We start from the raw sequence: 17,686 nt of genomic DNA, 5'->3' as shown, positions 1-17,686 counted from the left end.
CTCGCCCCGCGGGTGGGCGGCGCGCACCCAGGATGCGGCAGGACTGGGCGCGCACAGGCGGGTGGCGGACCCCCACCCTTCCCTCCATCCCCGCTGCTGCCTACCGCACGCCTCTTCCCCCATGCCGGCCGTGCTCCCTGAGCAGAGCCCCCAGCCAGGGGTGGGGCGGCTGGAGACTGCGCCCGCCTTGCGCCAGGACTCCTGGTCTTACCTCACATTACACACTTGGGGACACAAGACCAGGTAAAGAAGCAGCGAGAGCGCCCTCCTCAGACAGGCTTGAGATGGAATTCCAGACGCGCTGTGTGACCTCATGCATGTGTCCTGACCTCTCAGAGCCTTGGCTACCTCTCCTCCAAAAAAAAAGTGATAATACCTCCCTCACAAGGTGATTCATTCATATATATATATATATGTTTATGTATCTATACATACATATATAGCTATAAACGTATAATAAGGAAAATCATACAAATCATATATATGTATATATATACATACATAAATTTTAGGGGTGGGTCTTGTTATGTTGCCCAGGCTGGAGTGCAGTGGCTATTCTCAGGTGCGATCACAGCACACTACAACCTCAAACTCCTGGGCTCAAGCTACCCTCAACCTCAGCCTCTCAAGTAGCTGAGACTTACAGGTGCACACCACCACGCCTGGCTCCTAAGTTATATTTTGTTTAAAAAATTCATTACATTAAATGTATATTAAAAATATATGGGAATACCAGAAGGACAAGAAAGAGAGGAACAGAAGAAATATTTGAAACAAGAACGACTGAGAATGAATATTTCCAAATTAATACCAAACACCAAACCACAACTCTAGGAAGCTCTGAGAACATTAAGCAAGATAAATGCCAAGAACTACACCTAGACATTCCTATTTAAACTGTAGAAAATCAAAAGAAACTATCAACAGAGTCAGCAGGCAACCTACAGAGTGGGAGAAAAGTATTAGCAAACTATGCATTCGACAAAGGTCTTAATATCCAGAATCTGTAAGGAATTTAATTAAACAAGCAAAAAACAACCCCATCAAAAAACAGGCAAAAAGACATGAACAGACTTCTCAAGGGAAGATATACAAGCGGTCAACAAACATGAAAAAATGCTTCACATCACTAATCATCAGAGTAATGCATCTCACACCAATCAGAATGGCTACTATTAAAAAGTCAAAAACCAACAGATGCTGGTGAGGCTGCAGGGAAAAGGGAATGCTTATACACTGCTGGTGGTAATGTAAATTAGTTCAGTCACTGTGGAAAGCAGTTTGGAGATTTCTCAAACAACTTAAAACAGTACTATTCAACGCAGCAGGCTCTTTACTGGGTATATACCCAAAAGGAAAATAAATTGTTCTACCATAAAGACACATACATTTGCTTGTTCATCACAGTACTAGTCACAGTAGCAAAGACATGGAGTCAACCTAGGTGCCCTTCAGTGGTGGACCGGATGAAGAAAATGTGCTACATATACAATATGGAATACTATGTAGCCATTAAAAAGAATGAAATCATGTCCTTTGCAGCAAACATGGATGTAGTTGGAAGCTATCATTCCAAGCAAATTAACACAGGAACAGAAAATCATATACTATATGTTCTCACTTTTAAGCGAGCATTGAGTACACATGGACGTAAAGATGGCAACAGTAAACAGTGGAGGCTACCAGAGCAGGGAGGGAAGGAGGGGACAAGGGTTGGATAACTGTGGGGTACTGTGCTCAGTACCTGGGTGACAGGATCATTCATACCCCAAATATCAGCATCACGCAATATACCAGAATCTAAAATAAAAGTTGAAAAAAGCCTGCAGAAAATCAAGATTAAAAAAAAAAATCTCAAAAGAAGCTGGCCTGTAATCTCAGCACTTTGGGAGGCTGAGGTGGGTGGATCACTTGAGGTCAGGAGTTCAAGACCAGCCTGGCCAATATGGTGAAACCCTGTCTCTACTAAAAATACAAAATTAGCCAGGTGTGGTGGCACATGTCTGTAGTCCCAGCTACTCAGGAGGCTGAGGCACAAGAATCGCTTGAATCCAAGAGGTGGAGGTTGCAGTAAACTGAGATCATGCCACTGCACTCCAGCCTGGGTGACAGAGGGAGACTCCATCTCAAAAAAAAGAAAAGGAAAGAAAGAAAAGAAAAAAAGAAAAAAGAAAGAAAGAGCAAGCAAAGCTGGGAGCAGGAGCAGGGTAAGGTGAGGTGGAAATAAGATAAGGTGGGATAAGGATAATAATCACATTGGACTTGTCTTCGGAAATCATGCAAGCAAGAAGAGAGTGGGGTGAAATATTTAAAATTTTGAGAGAAAACCCCCACCAACCTAGAATTCTGTATTCAATGAAATTATCCTCCAGAAGTGAAAGAGAAATACTTGCACAAACAAAATTGAAGGAATTTCTCACCAGTAGGCCTGCTTTGCAAGAAATGTTAAAAGAAATTTTTCAGAGAGAAGGAAAATGATATAGGTCATAAATTTCGAGCTACATAAAGAAAGAACTTTAAGGAATAAGTGAAAGTAAAATAAAACTTTTGTTTTTCTTATTCCTAATTGATCTAATAATCATTTATTCAAAATAATAATAATGTATTTGATGATTGTAGGTTATGGATAAGTTAAATGAATGACAAGAATGATACCAGCCATGGGAGGGAAGAATTAAGAATATTTTGTTTTAAGGTAACTGCACTACCTGGAAAGCAGTATAATGTTACTTGAAAGTGGACTTGAATTAGTTATAAATGTATATTGCCAACTCTAGGGCAACCAGCAAAAAAAGTTTTTAAAATGTATAATTCATATGCACTAAGAAAGGAGAGAAAATGGAATCATATAAAATGCTAATAACACCAGATGGTAGCTTGAATCCAGAGGAAACAAGGAAGAGAATGAGAAATAATAAGAAGATTAATATTACAAACTATAAATATAAACTTGGCTCTGTTTTCTTCTCTCGGCTACTTTAGAAGATTTAAAATACTTAAAATTTTATACCATAAAGTTATAACAAAGTATTGTTTGGTTTATAACATGTAAGTGTAATCTGTATAACAATGATAGCACAAAAAGAGGAGGAGGGAATAGAGCTATATGGGAGTTACATTTATATATGTCACTGGAATTCAGTTATTATAAATCTGAAGTATTATGGATTCTGATAAGATCTATATTGGAAGCCCTAGAGCTTTTTTTTTTTTTTTTTTTTTTTTTGAGACGCAGTCTCACTGTGTCACCCAGGCTGGAGTGCAGTGATGTGATCTCAGCTCACTGCAACCTCTGCCTCCCGGGTTCAAGCGATTCTCCTGCCTCAGCCTCCCAAGTAGCTGGGACTACAGGAACCCACCACCATGCCCAGCTAATTTTGTATTTTTAGTAGAGACGGGGTTTCACCATATTGGCCAAGCTCGTCTCAGACTCCTGACCTTGTGATCCGCCCACTTTGGCCTCCCAAAGTGTTGGGATTACAGGCGTGATCCAACGTGCCCAGCTTTTTTTTTTTTTTTTTTTTTTGAGACGAAGTCTTACTCTGTTGCCCAGGCTGGAGTGCAATGGTGCGATCTTGGCTCACTGCAACCTCCGCCTCCTGGGTTCAAGTGATTCTCCTGCCGCAGCCTCCTGAGTAGCTGGGATTACAGGTGTACGCCACTGTGTCTGGCTAATTTTTCTGTTATTTGTAGAAATGGGGTTTTCCCATGTTGGCAAGGCTGGTCTCGAGCTCCTGACCTCAAGTGATTCGCCTGCCTCGGCCTCCCAAAGTACTGGGATTACAGGCATGAGCCACTGGGCCCGCCAAGAAAATAACTTTAAAAAATAGTAAACCAATAATTGAAGAAATTCAAATGTTAAACTATAGAAGATCCACATAATGAAAAACCATTGAAGGAGGAACAGAAGAACAGAAAGACAACATGACATATTAAAAAACAAAAATGCAGGCTCACTCCTGCAATCCCACCACTTTGGGAGGCTGAGGAGGGAGGACTGCTTGAGCCCAGCTGTTTGAGACCAGCCTGGGCAGCATAGAGAGACCTCGTCTCTACCAAAAAAAAAAAAAAAAAAGCAGGGTGTGGTGGCACACACCTGTGGTCCCAGCTACTTAGGAGGCTGAGGCAGGAGGATGGCTTGAGGCTTGAGCCCAGGAAGTTGAGGCTGCAGTGAGCCTTGTTTGTATCATTGCACTCCAGCCTGGGTGACAGAGTGAGACCCCATCTCAAAAAAGGAAGGAAGAAAGGAGGGATGGAGGGAGGGAGGGAGGGAAGGAAGGAAGGAAGGAAGAAAGGAGGGATGGAGAGAGGGAGGGAAGGAAGGAAGGAAGAAAGGAGGGATGGAGGGAGGGAGGGAAGGAAGGAAGAAAGGGTGGAAGGGAAAGAGGGAGGGAGGAAGGAAGGGAAAACAAAAAGCAAAATGGGAGACTTAAATCTAATATTATCAATAATAACATTAAATGTGAATGGGCTAAACAATTGTATTAAGTCTGCTAGGGCTGTGTTATGGACGGAATGTTTGTGTCCCTCCCAAATTCATATTTTTTTGTTTGTTTGTTTTTTGTTTTTGAGATGGAGTCTCATTCTGTCGTCCAGGCTGGAGTGCAGTGATGCCATCTTGGCTCACTGAAAGCTCCGCCTCTTGGGTTCAAGAGATTCTCCTGCCTCAGCCTCTTGAGTAGTTGGGACTACAGGCACATGCCACCATGCCCGGCTAATTTTTGTATTTTTAGTAGAGATGGGGTTTAGCCATGTTGGCCAGGCTGGTCTTGAACTCCTAACCTCAAGTGTTCCTCCTGTCTTAGCCTCCCAAAGTGCTGGGATTACAGTAGTGAACTACCACACCCTGTTGCAAATTCATATTTTGAAACCCTAACCTGCAATGTGATGGTATTTAGAGATGAGGCCTTTGGGAGGAAATCAGGGCTCTCAGACGTCATGAGGGTGGGACACTTGGGATGGAATTAGTGCCCTTCTAAGAAGAACTTGCTCCCTATTCTCAGCTTATTCTGTGAGGCAAGTATCACCCTGATGCTCTAACCGAGAGAGAGAGAGACAGAGGGAGACAGAGAGAGACAGAGAGACACAGAGAGACAAACAGACAGACAGAGAGACAGAGAGAGAGCCAGAAAAGAAAACAAGGTTGGTTTTAACATCTAAAAATCAATATGTATCTGATAAAGGACATAAACACATTATATCAGAAAAAGCATATGACAAAATCTGACACTTTTTCATAATAAAAAACACTCCACAAACTAGAAAATGTTCCAGCGTAAAGGGCATTTATGAAAAACCTGCAGATAACATCAGACTTAATGGTAAACGACCAAATGCTTTCCACCTGAAATCATCAATAAGACAAGAATGTCTGTGTTCACCGCTTCTGTTCAACAATGTACAGGAGAGTCCAGCTAGGGCAATTAGGCAAGAAAAAGAAAAAGCATCCAGGTTGGAAAGAAATCATATCGTCTTTATTTGCAGATGATATGACTTTGTATATAGAAAATCTTAAGGAATCCATTAAAAAGAAAGTTTAGGAAAGTTGCAGAGTACAAGATCAATGTGCTATAAAAGTCAACTTTATTTCTATACACTTTAATGAATAATCTGAAAATGAATTTTAAAAAACAGTTTCATTTATAACAGCATAAAAAGAATAAAATATTTGTTACAAAAATTAGCTGGGTGTGGTGGCACGTGCCTGTAATCCCAGCTACTTGGGAGGATGAGGCAGGAGAATCGCTTGAACTCGGGAGGGAGGTGGAGGTTGCAGTAAGCCGAGATTATGCCATTGCACTCCAACCTCGGCCACAGATTGAGACTCCATCTCAGAAAACAAACAAACAAATAAACAAAAAAGTATTTGGGAAAAATATTAATATAATCAAAAAATGTAAAACTTATACATTGAAAACTACAAAACATCACTAAAAGAAATTAAAGGAAACCTAAATAAATGGAAAGACATTCTGTGTTCATGGGTAGGAAGACTTAAATTGTTAAAATGGCAATACTTTCCAAATTAATCTACATATTTTGCATAATCCCTGTTAAACTTCCAGCTGTCTTTTTGCAGATATCGACAAAGTGTTCTTGAAATTCTTATAGCAATTCAAGGGATTCAAAATGGCCAAAACAATCTTGAAAAAGAAGAAAGTTGGAGGCCCCACACTATATAATTTCAAAACTTACTACAAACGTAGTAGTCAGGACAATGTGGTATTGGTATTAGGATGGACTATACATCAATGGACTAGAATTGAGAGTCTAGAAATCAATGCTCACATTTACGATCAGTTTAACAAAGGTGCCAGTTCAATTCGGTAAAGAATAGGTTTCTCAGACAAGATCAGGCTCATTCACGCTGGTATGGCTATAGACAAGAATAGTCTTTTCAGCAAATGGTTCTGGGACAGCTGGATATTCACATGCAGAAGAATGAATTTGAGTCCCTCCATCACACTCTATACAAAAATAAAATAGGACCAGGCATGGTGGCTCACGCCTGTAATTCCAGCATTTTGGGAGGCTGAGGTGGGTGGATCACCTGAGGTCGGGAGTTTGAGACCAGCCTAACCAACGTGGAGAAACCCTGTCTCTACTAAAAATACAAAATTAGCCGGGCGTGATGGCGCATGCCTGTAATCCCAGCTACTCAGGAGGCTGAGGCAGGAGAATTGCTTGAACTCGGGAGGCAGAGGTTGCGGTGAGCTGAGATCGCGCCACTGCACTCCAGCTTGGGCGACAGAACGAGACTGTGTCTCATAAACAAAAAACAGAAAGCAAAACAAAACCAAACAAACAACAACAACAACAAAAAACAAACCCTGGGCTCGGCGCAGTGGCTCACGCCTGTAATCTCAGCACTTTGGGAGGCGGAGGCGGGCGGATCACGAGGTCAGGAGATCGAGACCATCCTGGCTAACACAGTGAAACCCCGTCTTTACTAAAAATACAAAAAAAAAAAAAAAAAAAAAAAAAAAAAATTAGCCGGGCGTGGTGGCGGGCTCCTGTAGTTCCAGCTACTCGGGAGGCTGAGGCAGGAGAATGGGTGAACCCGGGAGGCGAAGCTTGCAGTGAGCTGAGACGGCCGGCACCACTGCACTCCAGCCTGGGTGACAGAGTGAGACTCCGTCTCAAAAATAAAAACAAAAAACCCTGAAAAATAGGTTATAGACCTGAATGTGACAGCTAAAACTATAAAACTCTAGGTAAATCTTCATAATCTTGGGTTAGGAAATTGTTTCTTACTTATCAAAAGCATAGTGACAAAAGAAAAAATATGTAAATTGGACTTGATCAAAATTTAAAACTTTTGTGCTTAAAGGACGATATCAATAAAGTAAAAAGAAAACCCACAGAATGGGGGAAATTATTTGCATGTCATATACTTGAAAAGGGCTTTGCATTCAGAATATATAGAGAACTCTTACAACTTAATAATGAAAAGGCAAATAAAATGGGTAAAGGGTTTGAATGGACATTTCTCCAAAGAAGTTATACAAATTGCAACAGCACATGAAAAAAAAATGCTCAACATCATTATGATCAGGGAAATGAAAATAAATGAATACTCCAGCAAGGTACTACCTTACACAAAAGTGAGTGTTGGCAAGGATGTGCAGAAATTGTAAACCTTACATGTTACTGGCGGGAATTTAAAATGGTGCACTACTGTGGAAAACAACTTGGCAGTTCCTCAAAATGTTAAACATTAGCATTACCAAATGATCCAGCAATTCTACTTCTACATATGTAACCAAGAGGAATGAAAACATAGGCTCATACAAAAACTTGTAGCAGCATTATTCACGATAGGCAAAAAGTAGAAACAACCCAAATATCCATCAATGACAAATAGGTAAAAAACATGTTATAGCCATGCAATGGAATATTATTCAGCCATAAAAAGTAACAAATTGCTGATATATGCTATAATAGGGATACAGCTTGAAAACGTTGTAAGTGAAAGAAGTTACTCACAAAAGGCTGCATATTGTGTAATTTCATTTATGTGAAATATCCAGAATAGGCAAATCCATAGAGATAGAAAGTAGATTGGTGGGTTGTCTAGGTCTGGGATGTTGGGAGTGGGGTGGGAGGAGGGTTGCAGAGAGCAACGGGGAGTGGCTTATGAGTATAGAGTGTCTTTTTGGAATGATAAAAATGTTCTAGGTTATGGTTGCACAACTCCATATATACTAAGAACTATTGACTTGTACAATTTAAATCGGTGATTGTATGGTATGGTGTGTAAATTATATCTCAGTAAAGCTTGTATGTGTGTATATATAAAATATTGAATGGTGATAGGTACTATGGAGAAATATAAAGTAGGGAGGGAGAAAAAGAAGAGTTTGGGCTGAAGGTTGAAATTTTAAATAAGGAAATCATGTTAGGGTTCACTGGGGTTATGTGAACAAAGACTTTCTGGAGGAAGTGAGTGGTCAGGTGGTTTTTTAGGGAAAGAGCTTTCTAGGCTGCCTGGATTTGGACCTGGGCTCTGTCATTGTTTATATGTATGACCTTGGAAAAGTTATTTAATGGTCCTGTGCCTCAATTACTTTATCTGTAAAATAATAATAAATAGTATCTATTTCAAAAGGTTATTGTGTGGATTAAATGAACTAAAAAACGAAAGCATGTAGAACAGTACACTGGCACTATGTAAAATGCTTTATCGTTATTTCTATCAGTTCCTACTGCAAGCTCACAGCCCTTGCATGCTAAGATGGAAGCACGATGGGAATGTTGGATGAAGCAAGGAGGCCAGGTGGGGCTGGTGCAGAAGAAGCAAGAAGGAGGATTGTAGGGCTTGTGGCTTTAGCTTTGTAAGATGGGAAATCAATGGAGGGTTTTGAGCAGAGAAAAGAGAAGATCTGATTCACGTTTTAGCACCAGCACTCTGGCTCCTGTCCAGCACACTGAAAAGGGACAAGGACACAATCAAGGAAACCAGTTCTGAGCGATTGTAGTAATGCACGTGAGTGACGATGGTGGTGGTAGAAGTGGCCAAATTCTGGTTCCACTACGAAGATAGATACAACAGGCTGTATTTAAAGATAGAGTATTGTGTATGAAAGAGACTGCAATTTTGACCTGAGCAGTTGTCGGAATTAAGCTCCCACATATTGAGATGAAGGAAGTCTGAGAGGGATGAGAGGGAGCCCTTTTAAATTTTTTGATGGGGGTGGAGTAGGGTAGTGGGGCGATTGATGGGGGATCAAGATTTCAACTCCGGACACGATTAACTTGAAATGCCCATTACACATTCAAGTGGACTGGAAAGAGGATGGACGGATCACTGGTTCTTTGACCAACACGTATAAAAATCCCACTCTGTGTCAGGCTCTGTGTAGGCTCTGGAGATACACGTGAGAATACCAACAATCTCCTTAAGAGCTCACTTTCTAATGGTAAGACAGGTCATGAGGAAGTTAGCAATCAAGCGAGGTCAGATAGGTAAGGTCTTCAATTCTTCGGATGAGACAAAATGTACAATTGCTATTATTGATTTTAATATTCCGGGTATTGCAAGGGCCAGAAGACAGGCCTAAGAGCTGCTCCTCCTCCCAACCCGCGGCTGCCGGGTTATCTCCGCCTCAGTGCGGGCCACATTTCTAGCGCAGCAGAATGGCAGCATTGCGCACGCGCGGCCTCAGTCTGGCGTCCTAGGAGATGGACTCGGAAAGCCTTCGCGCAGGCGTAATTCAAGGGCCGAGAGAGCCTGAGACTGGGCTTGGGGCGGGGCGAGCTCGGAATGCGGCTGCGCACTGGGCGCTCTCGCCCAAGAAGACGCAGTCTCGAGAGCGCCAACAAGGTGTTTCGGTAGTCTCTGGCCAGCCTTTCTGCGCACCCGGTGTCGTCGGGCTGCACCCGGGGCGGGGACGTCCGCCGGGCACGGGAGGGGGCCAAGATGCCGGTGAGGAGAGTCGCTTCGCTTCTGGGGTTTCTTCTCATCCTAGCGGCCTGGCCCGGGGGCGCGGCCGTTGCCATGGAGGCGCGGAGCAGGCTGGCGGCCTGGGTGGGGCGGGGCAGGCTTGGTCGTGCGGTGGAGGTGGTGGGAGAGCCTGGCTGGTCAGCCCAGGGGCCGCGGGGGTCCAGCCGTCCTCGAGAGGGACCTGGGGGCAGGCCCTGCCGCCCTCGTCGCTGCTGCATCCCGTGGGGCCTGCGCAGCTTATCAAAAAGGCGCTGTGCTGGAGGATGCGCTCTGGCTCGCAGCCCTGCCTGCTGAGCGGGGCGTCTGGGGGTGGCCACGGAGGGGCTCTTTGGATGCTGCACACCTGGTGAGGCCTTTGCGCCTCGCAGCAAGCGCAGGGAGGCAGTGGAGCGAAGGCTGCCTGCCCCTATTCCAGGCCCCATACTCCGAGTCTCCTAGCCTCGAGCTGTCATTGCTCTTGTGGCGCTTTAGCTTATGATGCAGAATGAAACCCGTAGGTGTCTTTGTGTGTGTGGCGGTGTTATGTTTATTTTCCAGGATTTCACAGATTGTTATCGTGAACTTAATAATGGGGCCCTCTAAGACCCCTTATTAGAGGTCATGGAGGAAAATTGAGCCATGGCCGCTTATTTAGTGGTTGTGAGGCCTCGGATAATTATTTAATCTGTCTGGGTCCTTAGTTCCCACGTAAACTTTACCTCATGGGGTTGTTATCCGCGTGAAATAATGCACAGGAGACTAGAAGGACAGTGCTTGACATTTAAGATTAAATGCTCTATATTTGTTCTGTTCACTGCTTTCAAGTTTTTAATTCAATAAATATTGGGCACCAACCACATGCTAGGCCCTGAAGATACAACATTGAGCAAAACCAGTCAGGTTCTTGAACTTGGAAAGAGAGAGGCTTGCCTTCTTGGGCAGAGGTGAAAATCATACATATTTACAGACGTAAGACACAAAACCTTAATAATGAAGTGGGTGGGTATCCTACAATAGAGAGAAGTAGATTCTGGTGAATTGGAAAGTATTGCCATGTAAGAATGATGGTCTGCAGATGACAACAGGTCATTTTTTTTTCCTCCCAAGAAGAGACTTTAGAAATTATTTTTGTGAAATTTCTCAATTTTAGCAACTAATTCAAAAGCTCTTTAAATACTATGAACCAAACAAAAGAAATTTGTGGGCTGAATTCAGCCTCTTGACTACCTGTTTGCAACCTCTGGTGTAGACAGAAAGACATTAATCAAATAAGGAACAAGCAAAAGTAAAATTTGTGTCCAGGAAGGGGAGAGCAGGGTGCTCTCTGAGCCTATAAGAGTATTTGACCTAGTCAGGAAGTCTTTCCCGGTAAAGTGGCTGTTGAGTTCTGAAGGATAAGTAGATGTTAACTAAATGAAGAGGGGATTGAAGATGGTTCTAGGTAGAAGGAACAGCACATGGAAAGGCCAGTGGTGAGGAGCATGGTGACAAGAAAAGGCCAAGAAGCTCAGTGTGGCTGTGGCATGGATGAGCCAGGCAGAATATCTTGTGAAATAAGACCAGGGAAGCAGACATGGGTGGAAGCCAGACCTTACAGACCACTTTAAGGATTCTGGTTTTTGTTCTGAGATCTATGGGAAACCACCGAAGAATTTTTAAGTAGGAGAGTGACATGATTAGATAGATGTGTGTTGACACTGACTGCTATTTGGAGAATAGGCAGTAGGGCAATCTAATTAGATTCAGGAGTATAGTTAGGAGGCAGTAATCCAGGGCCAAGGTGATGGTGATTTAGACTAGGGTGATGAATAGATGAGATGAATAGGGTGAGAGATAGATAGAAGTGTATTGTACTGATATAATCTGTTACTTGTCAGTGACAATGTCAAAGTCAATGACAATGACTTATATTTGTTTCTCTTTAATGCTTAGAATCTGAAACAGTAGGAATTTAACAAGTATCTGTTCAACTAAACTGTCCTTTTCACTTCAATAATAGGATTGTGTTTCATTATATTTTCTTAATCATAAAATTTCAGAAATGACTGGGTTCGGTGGCACACCCCTGTGATCTCAGCACTTTGGGAGGCTGAGGTGGGTGGATCACTTGTGGTCAGGAGTTCGAGACCAGCCTGGCCAACATGATGAAACCCCGTCTCTACTAAAAATACAAAAATTAGCTGGGCATGGTGATGGACGCCTGTAATCCCAGCTGCTGGGAAGGCTGAGGCAGCAGAATCGCTTGAGCCTGGGAGGCAGAGGTTGCAGTGAGCCGAGATCACGCCACTGCACTCCAGCCTGGGTGACAGAGTGAGATTGTGTCTCATAAATAAGAAAAAAAAATTCAGAAATGGAAACTTTACATATACAAATGCTCATAAGGTTAGGTAATACTAAGGCATTTTTCTTTGCCATTAGACTTTCATTTCTGTCTTTATCTTGTTGTCTTCTGTAGAGAAGATAAGCCATATATGGATATATTACATGATAAAAACCATTTTACAGATGCGTGATAGGAAATCAAACTAAAGTCTCAGGGGGAAACAAAGGACATACTGTTTTCTTGAGTTAAAGTTGTTAACCATGTTCACATGTGTTTTCCTACAGGCAGGAAACGCTGGGTCAGAGACTTTTGTGCAAAAAGACAATCTATAATATACTGGTTCAGTTTCTGCTTGTACAGCCTTTGCCACAAATGTGAACTAGCTTTTCTCTCCCTTTTACATTTTAAAAGAAACTATTTTCCTTTTTGTATCTTTTAATAAACTTTTCACCTATATGTAAGATCTTTAATTGCATTTAACAAATACCTACGAAATGTTTAATGTGTGCAAGGCACTGAGGTGGAAAAGTAGCCTTTTAAAATTTATAAATTTAATCTGTTGAGGGTAAAAATTAATGTTCTTTTCATTATTTGTAAATATTATCTCCAACAGATCAATAAATCAGAGAAGCCAGAAAGCTGCGATAATGTGAAGGTTGTTGTTAGGTGCCGGCCCCTCAATGAGAGAGAGAAATCAATGTGCTACAAACAAGCTGTCAGTGTGGATGAGATGAGGGGAACTATCACTGTACATAAGACTGATTCTTCCAATGAACCTCCAAAGACATTTACTTTTGATACTGTTTTTGGACCAGAGAGTAAACAACTTGATGTTTATAACTTAACGGCAAGACCTATTATTGATTCTGTACTTGAAGGCTACAATGGTAAGTGAATCTTTACTTTTTAAAAAATACCCTTATTGAGACATAATTAATGTGCCATAAATTCACATACTGCAGCTGTGCAGTTTGATGAGTGTAGTAAGTATATACAGTTGTGAAACCATCATCACAATCCAGCTTTAGAACACCCTTGTCATCCCCAAAATTTCCTTTATGCCCATTTGCAGACCCACCCCCAAGCAACCATTGATCTGCTTTCTGTCACTATAATTTTACCTTTTCTTGAAATGTCATATAAATGATGTCATATAATATGTCATCTTTTTTATCTGTTTTCTTTCACATCAAATAATGTTTTTGAAGTTTATCCTGCTAGGATTTTCATAGGGATTGTGTTGAATTGTCATTCTGACAATATTGAGTCTTCAGTCCATGAACATGATACTTCTCTTCATTTAAAACGTTGAAACATTAATTAATTATGGACAGGGTCTTGCTCTGTTGCCCAGGCTGGAGTGCAGTGGTGTGGTCATAGCTTACTGCAGCCTTGAACCTGGCCTGAAGCTATCCTCTCACTTCTGCCTCCTGAGTAATGAGAACTACAGCTGTGCACCACCACACCTGGCTAATTTTTTTGTTTTTGTAAAGACTGGGTCTTGCTGTGTTGCTCAGTCAGGTCTCGAACTCCTAGGCTCAAGCAATCTCCTGCTGAGGCCTTTCAAAGCCCTGGGATTTCCCACATCAGCTACCATGTCCAGCTTCTCTCCATTTATTTATGTCTTAATTTCTCTCGTCTGTATTTTGTAGCTTTTAGTGTACAAGTGTTGCACTTGTTTTGATTAATTTATTCCTAAGTATTTTTTTGATGCTATTGTGAATAGGATTGCTTTCATAATTTCAATTTTGGATTGTATGTTACTAATATATAGAGATGAAATTGATTTCTTCAGGTAGCTTTTGTGATAAAATTCAAATATCAAATTTATGATTTTAACCATTTTACACTTTATAGTTCATAGGTGCATTTACAATGTTGTACAGCTGTCACCGCTGTCTGTTTCCAGAACATTTCTATCACTCCAAAAAGAAACCCTGTATCCATTAGCAGTCAGTCACTCCCAATCCATTACCACCTCCCTTCCCCCAACCCAGCAACTGCTAATTTACTGTCTATATCTATTCTATGAGTTTGCCTATTCTGGACATTTTCTATAAATGGAATTATATGCTATGTGGCCTTTTGTGAATAACTTCTTTCACTTACAGTGTTTTCAAGCTTCATCCCTATTGTAACATATAAACATATATCAGCAATTCATTACTTTTTTTTTTTTTTTTTGGAGACGGAGTCTTGCTCTGTTGCCCAGGCTGGATTGCAGTGGCGTGATCTTGGCTCACTGCACCTTCTGCCTCCTGGGTTCAAGCGATTCTCCTGCCTCAGCCTCCTGAGTAGCTGGGACTACAGGTGCCCGCCACCATGTCCAGCTAATTTTTTTTTTTTTTTTTTTTTTTTTGGAGACGGAGTCTCGCTCTGTTGCCCAGGCTGGAGTGCAGTGGCACGATCTTGGCTCACTGCAAGCTCCGCCTCCTGGGTTCACGCCATTCTTCTGCCTCAGCCTCCCGAGTAGCTGGGACTACAGGCGCCCGCCAACACACCCAACTAATTTTTTGTGTTTTTAGTAGAGTTGGGGTTTCACTGTGTTAGCTTGGATGGTCTTGATCTCCTGACCTTGTGATCCGCCTGTCTCGGCCTCCTAAAGTGCTGGGATTACAGGCGTGAGCCACTGCACCTGGCTAATTTTTGTATTTTTACTAGAGAAGGGGTTTCACCATATTGGCCAGGCTAGTTTTGAACTCCTGATCTTGTGATCCACCCGCCTTGGCCTCCCAAAGTGCTGAGATTACAGGCGTGAGCCACTGCACCAGGCCAGCAATTCATTATTTTTTATGTCTGAATAATATTGTATGGATATATCATATTTTGTTTATCCATTTATTAGTTGGTGAGCATTTGTTGTTTCTACTTTTTAGCTATTACAGATAATGTTACTTTGAACATTCTTTTACAGATTTTTGTGTGAACATATGTTTAGTTTCTCTTGGGTGTATACCTAAGAGTGGAATTACTAGGTCACATGGTAACTTTGTTTAATGTTTTGAGGAGCTGCCAGACTTTTCTACAGTAGCTACACCATTTTATATTCCCATCAGCAATGTGTGAGGTTTCTGATTTCTTCACATCTTCGCCAGCACTTGTTACTGTCTTTTTGATGACTGCCCTCTTAGTACCCACAGTTGATTTTTGTATATTGACCTTGTATCCTGAAACTTTGCTAAACTTGCTTATTAATTCTAGTAGTTTTTTTATGTTTTGGGTTTTTTGTAAATTTTGTAGGATTTTCTACTTATAAGAATATGTTGGCCAGGCACAGTGGCTCACGCCTGTAATCCCAGCACATTGGAGGCCGAGGCAGGCAGATCACGAACTCGAGAGTTCGAGACTAGCCTGACCAACATGGTGAAACCCTGTCTGTACTAAAAATAAAAAAAATTAGCCAGGCATGGTGGCACGTGCCTGTAATCCCAGCTACTTGGGAGGCTGGGGCAGGAGAATCGCCTGAACCCTGGAGGTGGAGGTTGCAGTGAATCAAGATCGTGCCATTGCACTCCAGCCTGGGTGACAGGGCAAGACTCTGTCTCAAAAAAAAAAAAATGTTGTTTGCAAGTAAAGACAGTTTTTGCTTTGTCCTTTCCAATCTCCTTTAATTTATTTTTGTTACCTGATAGCACCTGGAGGCTAGAACCTCCAGTAAATTAGAAGCGGTTAGAGTGGACATTTTGGTTTTGTTCCTGATCTTAGGGAAAATGCATTCGTTCTTTCACCAGTGTGATGTCTGTAAATTTTAACAGATATCCTTTGTAAGTTTGAGGAAGTTCCCTTCTATTCTTAGTTTGCTGAGAGTTTTTGGATTGTATATTGGATTTTGTCAAATATAATTTTTTCCTGCACCTATTGAAATAATCTTTTTTTTTAAGGTTTGTTAATATGGCCAATTACATTGATTGATTTTTGAATGTGAAACTAGCTTTGCCACTTGGTCATGGTGCATTATTCTGTTCATATATTGTTAGATTTATTTGCTAAATTAAAAAAATTTTGGCATCCATGTTCATGAGGGATGTAAGTATATAGTTTTCTTCTAATGCCTTTTTCTGGTTTGGGTATTGTGATAATGCTAGTTTCATAGAATGAGTTAGAAAGTATCCCCTTCTTTTCAGTTTTCTAGAAGAATTTGTCTAGAATTGGTATTATTTCTTAAATATTTGGTAGAATTCATCAGTGAAGCCATCTGGGCTTGAAGTTTTCTTTGTGGGAAGGTTTTCAACTATTGATTCAATTTCTTTAATAGACATAAGACTATTCAGATTATGTATTTTTTCTTTTTCTCTTTAAATCAGGGTCTCACTCTGTTATCCAGGCTGGAGTACAGTGGCACAATCACAGCTCACTGCAACTTCGACTTCCTGGGCTTAAGCAATCCTCCCACCTCAGCCTTCCCAGTAGCTGAGGCTACAGGTGTGTTCTACCACGCCTGGCTAATTTTTTCTATTATTATTATTTTTTTCTTGAAACAGGGTCTCACTCTGTCGACCAGGCTGGAGTGCAGTGGTGTGATCATGGCTCACTGTAGCCTCTACCTCCTGGGCTCAAGTGATCCTCCCACTTCAGCCCCCTGAGTAGGTGGGACTATATGTGTGTGCCACCACACCATGCCCAGCTAATTTTAATTTTTTTTTGGTAGAGATAAGGGTCTCACTATGTTTCCTAAGCTGGTCTTGAACTCCTGGACTCAACCAGTCCTCCCACCTCAGCCTTGCAAAGCACTGGGATTACAGGCATGAGCTACCGTGCCTGACCAGGTTATCTATTTTTTCTTTTTTTTCTTTTTTTGAGACAAGAGTCTTGCTCTGTTGCCCAGGCTGGAGTGCAGTGGCGCGATCTCGGCTCACTGCCTCCTCTGCTTCCCCAGGTTCCAGCGATTCTCCCGCCTCAGCCACCTGGGTAGCTGGGATTACAGGCACACGCCACCATGCCTGGCTCATTTTTGTATTTTTAGTAGGGACGAGTTTCACCGTGTTGGCCAGGCTGGTCTCAAACTACTGACCTCAGGTGATCCGCTTGCCTTGGCCTCCCGGAGTGCTGGGATTACAGGCGTGAGCCACCGTGCCCGGCCAGTTTTTTCTTAAGTGAGGTTTGGTAGCTTGTCTTTCACGGAATTAGTCTGTTTCATCTAAGTTGTCAAATTCATTGGCAAAAAATTGTTTATACTATTCCCTTATTATTCTTTTAGTATGTTGAATGTAGTGGTATAACTTTTCTCATTCTTGATATTGGTAACTTATGTCTTTTCTTTTTTTCCTGATTAGTCTGACTAGAGGTTTATCTTATCGATCTTCTCAGAGAACCAGCTTTTGGTTTTATTAATTTTTCTTTCTGTTTTTATGTTTCCTATTTCATCTATTTCTGCTCTGATCTTTATTTTTTTTTTCTCTTACTTACTTTGGGCTTAATTTCCTCTTTTCTTTCTGCTTAAA

General features: G+C 41.7%; 1 protein-coding gene across 6 annotated transcripts in view; it reads left to right on the top strand.

The window, feature by feature from the left end:
- The first annotated feature begins 9,765 nt into the window (after nucleotides 1-9,765).
- Nucleotides 9,766-17,686, top strand: part of KIF3A (kinesin family member 3A) — a 47,422-nt gene continuing 39,501 nt past the window's right edge. For 5 of the 6 annotated variants that reach the window (XM_054487385.2, XM_054487386.2, XM_054487387.2 and 2 more), the window contains exons 1-2: nucleotides 9,766-9,925; nucleotides 12,859-13,132. In XM_054487385.2, the coding sequence (XP_054343360.1) occupies nucleotides 9,920-9,925; nucleotides 12,859-13,132 (280 nt within the window). In that variant the 5' untranslated portion in view covers nucleotides 9,766-9,919. The remainder of the gene's footprint in view (nucleotides 9,926-12,858; nucleotides 13,133-17,686) is intronic. The other variant, XM_054487383.2, reaches the window with a different exon arrangement.

This window comes from Pongo pygmaeus, chromosome 4, assembly GCF_028885625.2.
Source record: "Pongo pygmaeus isolate AG05252 chromosome 4, NHGRI_mPonPyg2-v2.0_pri, whole genome shotgun sequence".
NCBI classification, from domain to species: Eukaryota; Metazoa; Chordata; class Mammalia; order Primates; family Hominidae; genus Pongo; species Pongo pygmaeus.
This window is presented reverse-complemented; position numbering and strand designations above follow the sequence as displayed.